Source organism: Fundulus heteroclitus, chromosome 8 (assembly GCF_011125445.2).
Source record: "Fundulus heteroclitus isolate FHET01 chromosome 8, MU-UCD_Fhet_4.1, whole genome shotgun sequence".
Classification (NCBI taxonomy): Eukaryota; Metazoa; Chordata; class Actinopteri; order Cyprinodontiformes; family Fundulidae; genus Fundulus; species Fundulus heteroclitus.
Window position 1 is genome coordinate 6,656,539 of NC_046368.1, and position 10,612 is coordinate 6,667,150.

General features: G+C 37.8%; 1 protein-coding gene across 2 annotated transcripts in view; it reads left to right on the forward strand.

Annotated features, from left to right (window-relative positions):
* vldlr (very low density lipoprotein receptor) overlaps positions 1-5,936 on the forward strand; it is a 45,471-nt gene extending 39,535 nt beyond the window's left edge. For both annotated transcript variants that reach the window (XM_036140013.1, XM_012877521.3), the window contains 3 exons: positions 3,210-3,287; positions 3,370-3,539; positions 5,003-5,936. In XM_036140013.1, coding sequence (XP_035995906.1) covers positions 3,210-3,287; positions 3,370-3,539; positions 5,003-5,038 — 284 coding nt within the window. In that variant the 3' untranslated portion in view covers positions 5,039-5,936. The remainder of the gene's footprint in view (positions 1-3,209; positions 3,288-3,369; positions 3,540-5,002) is intronic.
* Positions 5,937-10,612: the final 4,676 nt, after the last annotated feature.

Consider the following 10,612-nt stretch of genomic DNA (forward strand, 5'->3'; position numbering starts at 1 on the left):
TTCAGCAGTTTTCTAAGTCCTCCATAAAATCCCTCTTTTCAGCTTTTAACTTTCTTCTGCTGCCGTCTGAAAAATCTAAATGAAATCTGATCAAAATGGATCGTCACCAGTCTGAGGTTGTTCAGATCGACATGATTGCTCCTGTTTGTTGCTTTTAGAAAATAACATTGGCTGTAAAAATTTAATTTTTCTGAAAATTCATTTATTTATCCACCATTTCTGGTGGATAAATAAAGCATAACCGTCTGTCAGGTGTTTGGTTTATATAATTGGGTCTTTGAGCCTGGAAACTCTTGGAAAACGCCCTTTTTCACCATTTCCTGACCCTCCTAGTGCTCTAAGTCACTTTTATCCTTGCTGGGATTTTAATCAGGAACATGAGGACTTCAAATTGAATTTACTTTTTTCTAAAGGCGGCGCATTTCCATTTAATATTTATTCAGCAAGCTTGACCTTTCTCTGCTGCTCTAACTACTCAACAGCCATAATGCCCTGATTCATAAAAAAAATAAAGAAATCTGCCTTTGAACCAGCTGGAAAGCTCTGGAGCAACATCTAGTGGTAGAAAAGAGGAAATGCAGAAAAGTACTGATCATCATGTGAAAATGGCACTGAACTGTTTTTTTTTTTGGTAGTTTGAAAATCCCCTAAAAACTGGGATTGGAGTCATTTTGTTTTGCCCACCATTATTTCCCTGAGATCTTCCAATAACTTCTGCGCTCGCGTCCCGGATGTGAATGATGCTGTTATTATTCTCTGTAGCATTTTGGTTCGGCCTCAAACGAATGCAAGGAGACACCTTTGCACATTTTGATTTATTACTGCACTTCAAGGACTGCAGAAACTCTGAAATCAGCATCTTTGTCGCAAGAAACACAACAAAATGAAATGAGTCTTTATTGGCTCCATTTTTGTTGTTTACCGTGGAGAAAGCTGCTAGTAGGAGTCCTTTTTGTTCCATAATTTGCAATTGGCTCTGACTTTATTACACTGATAAAACTACCAGCGCCTTCGTCTGCGTAAAGTGTTAAACTAAAATGTTTTTCTTTCATAAAGAAAGGGAGCAGAAGTGTGCCGGTCCATCTGGGACAAATGCTACATTTCTAAGTTTTATCCACTTAATATTAAACAATTACTCAAAATGACAAATGGCTCTTTATATTGCATCTCCAAGTTTATTTGAGTAATTGTTTAATTTTAACATCCACCTTGGTGTTAACTAAGCGAGGCCTTGAATTCAACGTTTTATTCAGAGGCGGCATGCAAACACCTTTTAGACGTTTAGGTTATGGCTCAGGGCAAAACCTTTTAAACCAGAATTTATTAGAAAACAGCAGAAGTGATCCTTTAATTTATTTCCTTTTATGCAGCTTCGATATTTGCTCCTATATAAATTTACAGCAAATATTTTACAGGAGAAGCTTCCGATTAGTTGAAATGGAGCCAAACATTTGCCATGAACTGACTCTGGGGTTAAACATTGGCAGCTAAAAAAACTGCAAAAAAACAAAACAAAAGCCAATCCTGATAATTTCCTCCTCCCCAATGTTTAACCCAGAGTGCTGCAACCATTAAATGTCAAAGTTTCTCTAATCTTAAAGATGAGAGTATTTGTTCTTGCTGAATATTTCTGCTAAAATGGGAAAAGCCCATTTGATTCAGATGTTTGTAAGCAGAAATGCCAACTCAAGCCTCTTAATTCAGAATGGGGACCGTTTTTATATAAATTCTCTTTTTTTTTTTTTTTTTTAAGGCCGTCTGGTGTTTTTATGTCGGAGCGTCACCAGGAGCTTATTTGGCAGCGAACGCTGGGAGCTAAATGTGGCGTTCTTCATCTTTTGTTCTTCATCTTTTGTTCGAGTCTTGTTGCCTCTTTCAGCCGTTTCAGTCGCGCCTCCCAGCTGTGAAGCAGATTAGTCTGATTAATGCAGAACATGCAGGCCTCCGAGTTTTTAAGAACACCATCAGTAGGAAACGTTTAATAAACTCTAGAGCTGAATGGATCAGATTTAAAGCATCTCTTCAGCTCTAAAAGTGCAGTTTGTAGCATTGTAATGACTAAAAATGTTTAAGTGGACCTGAATCTTGCACAACGTGGCATCCCTGGGATCATCGACTCTGTAGTAAAATTCAGATTGATTTAACGCTTCAACGATCTTAGTTTACCAAGCTTGGATGATTCTCTGATCCTCGTAGTTGTACTGGTTGTTTTAGCAGATGTCTTTGTTGGGTTTGTAGCCGTTGATAGTCTGGAAATACAGAAATATCTTTTTCTGCATTTCTTTTTTAGCCTTATAGGTATAACAGTGCATGAAAATTGAGCATAAAATTAGTCTTTATGCAGATGATGTATTACTCTAGCTCCAGCACTCAAACACCTTTCATAGATTACGAGAATCTTTCTCAAAAGTCTAAGATTACTCGCTGCAAAAAGGGAACTAAAAGCAAGTAAAATTTTATTGAAATTAGTATATCTTTCCTCCATTTGAGCAGCTAAATAAGATTATTGGCCAATGGGTTGAGTATTTTCACCCCTAAAATAAGGTACTTAGATATCCTGCACTTGAAATAAGATAATGGAGATGAATTGTTCTTAATGTAAGTGCAAAAATCTTATTCCATTGGCAAATAATCTTGTTGCTCAAATCAAGGAAAAATACAAAAATTTCAAGAAAATATTACTTACTTGAGTTCCCTTTTTGCAGTGCTCTATAAATTGGTCTAAATCTACAGTAATGCCAATTAACTGCTCTTTACAGAACCCCTTAGATTTACAACTGCGATCAGGGAGGATTAAATATTTGGGTATTACCGTGTCGTCTAAATTGGCAGATTTACCAAAACTTAACCCATCCATCTTTTTTAAAAAAAGTTAGAAAAGGATCTTGACAGATGGAAATGAGCTCAATTAATTCTCACGTTCCTGATCTGGCCCCTTTATCTGTTCCCTGGCTGATTTTTCTGGATCCCATCCTGCAGAAAATCGGCTTCTGTTTAAGCAGATTAAATGGAGAACGTGTGAAGCGTTTTTACACGTCACTGGTTGCTTTCATTAAAGCGGGAGAGGTTTTACCAGCTTCTTGTGGTGATACTTTAGCCGTTTTGTTAAATATCAGAACGTGGTCTAATGAACTTTTCTCTGCATGATAACATTTACAGTTTCTGGAAGGGTTTTTGTTTGACTATTTCTTCCACGTTGTCTCTTTCAGAAGCAAACGTGAGCACGTCTATCCAGGTGGACTCCACGGCCAGAGGCTCTGCTGCTGCCTGGGCCATCCTACCAGTCTGTGAGTTTCCTCTCCTCTCTTAAATCACACATCTAAAGCTAAAACCGGACTCCTTACCGGACCGCTTCCCCGTCCACTGCAGTGCTGCTGGCCATGGCCGGAGCAGGCGCCTACCTGATGTGGAGGAACTGGCAGCTGAAGAACCAGAAGAGCATGAACTTCGACAACCCCGTCTACTTGAAAACCACAGAAGAAGACCTCAACATCGATATTACCCGGCACGGCGCCAACGTGGGCCACACCTACCCAGCAGTGAGTCGACTCTCATTAAGTAATGTTGTTTGTTGGTTATGAAACTCTGACGGCGACCTCTCCTACGTCCCTCACCTTTTTTTAATCCTTACTGCATTGTTTGCTGACTGGAGCACGTCTCTCAGATTAAACAGATTAACGCTGAGCTACTAGGACAAAAACCTCCACAACCCTCATCTGCAACAGACACAAACCAAACCGCTCCCCTTGAACTTATTTAACTTCTACAAATGACCACAATACTGAGCTAAAGCTTAATGTTTAAGATCTAATTTAAATCGTATGGTCCTAATATTCCATCTGATTTAATGACTGTAGCATAGCTGCAGAAAAATATTTGCAGCGTTTTTATAATATCGAATCATATTCTAAAATTCTGGAAAAGACGCCAGTGAAAGAAGAAACTTTTTTATTTTTTTTTTTATTTTTTTTTTTATTTTGAGGGGTTAAACTTCTGAATAGACAATGAAAGATTTCTCCTAGATAATCATCTCCTGTAGGAGAAAATTGTTACTTACTGCCTCAATTCTCAGTGAGGTTTTACTTTGAAATTTTAAAAAGCTAGACTTAAAGAAGCATTAGCTGCTTTGCTTGATTGCGGTTTAAATACTCTTAAAATAATCTGGTAATTTCATACCAAAGTAAGTCACTGGTATCGAATTATGTACATAAAGGGGAACGTCATCTGCATATAGTGAGATATTTATTTATTTTTTAATTTGGACTTTGCTCCATCGTCTGAGTCAACAATGGTGGGGTTTTAATTTATTTTTTTCCCAACCCACTGGTTGTAGTAATCAATCTGATTTAATGACTGTAGCATAGCTGCTTTTATTTTTATAATATCGAATCATATTCTATAATTCTGGAAAAGATGACGCCAGTGAAAAAAAAAAACTGTTCTTTTTTGGGGGAAATTTTATAATAAACTTCTGAACAGACAATGGAAGATTTCTCCTAGATAATCATCTCCTGTAGGAGAAAATTGTTCCTTGCTGCCTCAATTCTCAGTGAGATTTTATTTTGAAATTTTAAAAAGCTAGACTTATAGAAGCATTAGCTGCTTTGCTTGATTGCGGTTTAAATACTCTTAAAATAATCTGGTAATTTCATACCAAAAAAGTCCCTGGTATCTAATTATGTACATAAAGGGGAACGTCATCTGCATATAGTGAGATTTTTTTATTTTATTTATTTTTTTGGACTTTGCTCCATCGTCTGTCAACAATGAGTTTTTAATTTATTTTTTTCCCAACCCACTGGGCTCTTGACAGTAAATGTTTACCACAAAATACAAATGTACAGTTTTCATAAAATGTTTGTTTAAAATGTGCAAAAAATGAAAAAATATCCCAACGTGGACTACACCTGAAAGTGCTGCTGTTTCCACTGACAAAGTGTCAAATGGATTTAAATGTCCCCCCCCCCCCCCCCCCCCCCCCCCCTTTCTTCTCTGTTCCCAGATTTCAATAGTGAGCACAGAAGATGATTTATCCTGATTGTGTTCAGGACTTTGTTTGTTCTCCTCGCGGGAACCCGCTTCGTCACGCGGCGCCTCCTTACAGTTTCAACCACATGCCTTCAGAAGTGCATTAAGTCCTGATCTGTGGTGAAGAGGAAATGTTATTTATTGTGAATACTTCCACGAGTTTTCCATGTCCACTCCAAAGCGGTTTTGTTTTTGTTTGTTTTGTTATTTCTTTACTGGAGTCTGACCTCGTCTCTGGCTTCTCGTGTGGCTTTCTGTCTTCAGACTGGACGTCTTTTATCAAACCGTTTCCTGGATATGAATTTAAACCGGGATCAACGTTCTCAGGTCTTAACGGGGAACACGTTTAGAGACTATTTAAAGGGCGGGTATTTAATTTTTGACTCTTAACGGGTTTGGATGTTAATATTTCTGCTCATATTTTGAAGGCTAATATTGGGGTTTCCTCTGTTAATCACTCCCTTCTTGCACATTATTATTATTATTATTATTATTATTATTATTATTATTATTATTGAGATTGCCATAGTTACAGCATTTGTAAACTGTGTAAATATGTTTCCTCCCTCAGAGACGTGACTGTAAATCAGGACTCTCTTAATGCACTTTGTTTAATGTTCTCGCTGTAAATAAGATTGTATACACTGACTTGAATCCATCTTTTTTTGCCATGACTTGGTACCTCGCCAGAGTTCACATGTATTTAAGAGCGGAGGAGGACAAAAAAAAAGCAAATGAATTTGGTAAAAACGACTATTTTGTATCTTTGTGTGCTGTTGCTGTGAACTTTTTTATAGCCTTGTACAGTGAAGGAGAACACTATGGAAAATGAAGCTCTGTATATCTGTGAAGGATCTCATTCGCAAAGTAATTTTCAATTAAAACTAAATCAGTGTTGTTCAAAACAATGGCGTCTTATTTATTCAGGTTATTTGGTCATGTTATATTTTTAGAGGTTAATTTAGGAGTGAAAGGAAATGCAATGAGGGCTAAAGCCTGAAGAGTCGGTGGTTCACTTCCTACCAGGTTTGCTCACATTCCTAAACTTAAAAAAAAAAAAAAACTTATTTCTGCAACCAGGTTTTTTTGTTTTGTTTTTTTTACATGCAAATTTCTATCAATAACCAAAATTAGGGTTTTATGAGTTTGATATTCTTACCTGAATCAGTTTTTTTAAAACTGTCTGCAGAAGTTGCAACAGAGCTATTGCTGAAGTCTTGCTACCCCGGTAGGTGACGATGTCTAAACTAAAATCTTAACTCTATAAATCTTAACTTGCCAGAAATGCAGCTTGTGGTTACAGGTTTTTATTTTCTTAAACTAGTATTGAAGAAAATTAACATTTATATTGAAAGGTTATTTTTAGAAGCTTTATTCAGGACACCTAACTCGGGGAAATGGGTTTCGCTATTTAACCCTGTAGGCTTGATTTAAATCCTTCTTTTTTTGTGTTTAAGTCAAACTTTTGTGTTCATTTTTGAAATATTTGAATTTTATTGCAGTTTTTGTCAGATAATCTTTTCCTAAAGAAAGTTGAATGTCTGCTGTGGTCCATCCAGACTATTTTGTGTTGCAGCAGAGCGACACATGGGCCTCATATAGACTTCTATATCATCCCTGCAGCAGCTGCTGGTTCAATATGTAGTTTCCTGAAAACCTAAAATTAATCTAAGGTAACTGGGATTTTGTGATGGCAAACCTAAGAGTGTCTATCCAAAAAAATATAATTTTATGCATCTCAGGGACCCATCTGGGCTGTGGGGCCTGTGTTCAGTCTGTGTAAAATTATTTGGAATATTCACTTGCTAATAGCACAGGCCAAGATGTTGACTAATATAAAATAAAATAAAAGGCTGGAAGGTTGCAGGGTCTCTAGTGGGACGGGGTTGTTTTAAACTTTATTTCCCATCATGGAACAGGCCCGTCTAGGGCTGCAGCGATCTGAAAATCTGGGCCGATATCTTGTATAAATATTGCTGTTGTGGCTACAGACTATAATTTTGTTCCCTCTTCACACCATGGAAGAGGGAACCTTTCTTTGCTTCAGTTAAACACCCACAATCCTGTGCGCCTTCAGTCACATGACCAAATACCTTATGGACACACCCCCTCCATAAACACACAAACGGTAAAAAGATGGAAATATCGGCCCAGTTTCACTGATGACCCTGTTGTGAATAACTTCACATCGGCTGATGCTGACTTATTAGTTCCTTGTCTGTTTAAACTATGACCTACTCTGAAAAATTGGCTAATTAAAATCTGGAACCATGTGGAATTTGGTCATGAAAACTGTTAATTTTAGAAAGCAAACAATGGTTTAATTGAGCAAAGTCTGTGCTGCCATGAAGCGCTGTGGGCCTTTTAATCTCCTGCAGGAAAGCTCACCCCCCCCCCCCCCCCCCCGACCCGGCAGGAGTGGAGGCGGTACCGCCTCTTATCAAACGCTGGGATAGCGGATCGAGACCACAGGCGAGTCGTTTTTTGTTTCTGTAGAGCAAGCAGAGACTCGGATTAATCTCCACTTATCTGACTGCTTGGAGACCAAATGTCAAACAGAAACTTGGATTAAGGCGGAGAGAGACTTGATGATGAAATCTGTCACGTGTGGAGGAGAAGCGTCATGATGCTGATTTAATCCTCTGAGAAAATATTCTTCAATCTAATCAATTTGCTTTGACTAAAGTGTTTTTTACAGCAGGTATTTTAACTGGTGTAGAAACATGTCTTGAGTTATAAAACATCTTCATGTGTTTGACGGTAAGAAAGTGGATCTGAGGATTTAATCCCAGTAGAGAAGCCAAATGCTAAACTTTATGCCAGTTTATTCTTTACATTTCAGAGCAAACCTGCTGTGTAGCAAAAACGACTCTTTAGGCTTTCTTCAATTTAAATGACACACTTTACGTTTACAGAACGTCTCGGAGCTACAATCAAAAAATTGACATGAAATTTGAAATAACCGGTATAAATAATAAAAATGGCCACTCTTTATAACAATCATGTAAGAAGCAGCAACTTCTAACTTGTAATTTTACTGTTAAATTGCTAGTGTTTTTTTTTATTTATTTTTTTTAATATGGTGAAACTAATCCTTCAGATAAAGAGAAAATGGGTGCATGGAGGATTAAATGCAATTAAAATCTAAACTGGATCAGATTTAAGAGAAGCAATTTTTCTTAATGTTCACATTTGTGGTTGAATAAATGTTACATGCTGACAAACGCGTCTTAAAGATGGAGTTGTATAAAGTTTAGTATAATATTGGGTATATGTGCTACATTACTCTGAATAAATGTATATATCTGTGTGAAGGATGACTTTTCTCCTTCCTGGATCTGATCATAAATTAAAGCAGATTTAAGTTCTTAAGATTTATTTAGAATAAACCCTAATTTTACCACACTTGTTGAAATAAAAGCATCAGAAACTGACTATGTGATGTTTTCCCCAGTGATGCCTGTTAAAACAAAAAATTACAATGATTTAACTCTACAAACTACTTTCACTACTCCTGAAAGGGACATTTCATAAATGAGAAATTGAAAGTTAAACCGTCTAAGAAGATTAAAAAGCTAATTAATCAAAGGTTTAGCCGTCTCAGGATTTTAAAGCAAGGGGCTTTAAGGCCTAATTCTGTGTTTTAATACCTCAGGTTAATCTGTGAGAGGAAAGTTTGAGAGTAAAAGGAAATAAACCGAAGTTCATAACCAACTTTAATCCCTCAGCGGGAAAACATGGGATATAATGCCTTAGTTTGGTCAGATGTGCTGTTTGTCTCTAATACTAAGCTGTTTCTGCTCTGGGGGTCCGTCCACCTGCATTTCTACCAGCTCTGTCCGCCACTCTGAAAAAGGCGGGTGCTTCTTGTCCTTTCTAGATGTTTGGAAGTCCCTCTTGGTTCACAACCTGGTTGCAAGTGAAAGAAAAGCTCTTCTGAACTTAATGAGTTGTTACTGAGGTGGAAAAAAACATAAAATCTTTGCAGGAACTTCACCCAGAAATTGGATTAATTCAACAAAGCTAATGTGAACAAAAACATTGAGAAGGTGATTATTCCTGGTCCCCCATTTCAGAAAGCTGGGTTAGTGGAGTAGTTTGAGGTAAAAAAAAAAATTTTATTTTATTTTTTTTTTAATAAGTGTCCTGTCTGGTAATGTAGCAATAAGAATTGTTGTCTTGATGCCAAAAAGAGCCCAACAGATTTTACTTTCACAAGTGGAGCCTTACAGCTTTCACCATAGTGCTCCGCTTGATTTATATATGCAAGAAAGTTTATTAGAATTTATGCTGGGACTATTTCGTGTTCAATGGACACAGAAACGGGAAGGAAGAAGAGAATAGAGACGGAGAGAGCAACATAACATCCCCAGAGTCTGCTTCTACACCTGCAAAGAGAGATTTAACAAGAACAGCAAAACCAGCTGATAAAGTATTAAAGGTACAAACGACCAGCACCTTGATGCTATCACTGAAGAATATACAGTATTATTTCATTCAAAATGTATAGAGTGACAGACAATAATAGGGGTTTTCTTTATAGAAGTGAATCTGTAAGCGCCTGAATCCAAGCACCTGTAAATTCCTGCATACCCTGGCTTTTCGATTTCAGAACGCTCAGAAGCCTTTATCCTGAGTTAAATTATGACAAATCACTGTGTAAAACAACCGCGCTCAGTAGCAGGGTTGTTGGTCAAACGCTGAGTTCTTATGACTTTTTAGCTGAGATCCGCACAAGGAAGTGTTGGAAAAATACTCCACGGAAATCTCTGATCAGACCACAATTAAATGGGGCGACAATGGCGCAGGTGTTAGGAAGTTCATCCTGCAATTGGTGGGTTGCTGGTTCCATCCCCCGCTCTCAGTTGTGTTCTTGGGGAAGATACTTCACTCACATAGCCTGCTGGTGGTTAGAGGGTCCGGTGGCATGATGTATGGCAGCCTCGCCTCTGTCAGTCTTCCCCAGGGCAGCTGTGGCTGTTAGCATAGCTCACCACCGTCAGGGTGTTAATGACTGTAGTGTAAAGAGCTTTACGGTCGTCGGACTCGTTAAAGCCATTTAACCATTTACCATTTAAATGTCTTATTTCTGGATTAATATATTTTCAAGCGTCACCGTTTTCTTAAACCAAAAACGCTGAGTATGACAGCGTGACGTAGAACTACTCAGAGTAGAAGCTTTCTGCTGGTAGATCGGCCATTCTTTCTAAAACCTGCAGGTTTCTGGCTGGGTTCTCTGTTTTTTCTCCACCTCCCCAAATAAAGGGCAGATTTGGCTTCCTGGGGAGGAGTCTTCATGACTGGCTGATCAGCCAATCAGAGAAGGCCGTTGATTAATATGCAGCCAATGGGGGAGTTTGATTTATTAAACATTGTTTAGATTACGCAAAGAAATGTTAAACTGTCATTGTAAATAAAATATTGTCACGACTGAAGGCGTTCTCATGGTCAGGTTTTCAAACATGTAATCGTTCTTTAAGATCTAAACACTGGAATCCCTTTTTAAATTATGACTAATTAAGGAATATTTCTAACAAATAAGATGTTTTGAGTAAATCTTGAACTCGCTGACAGACATTCAGAC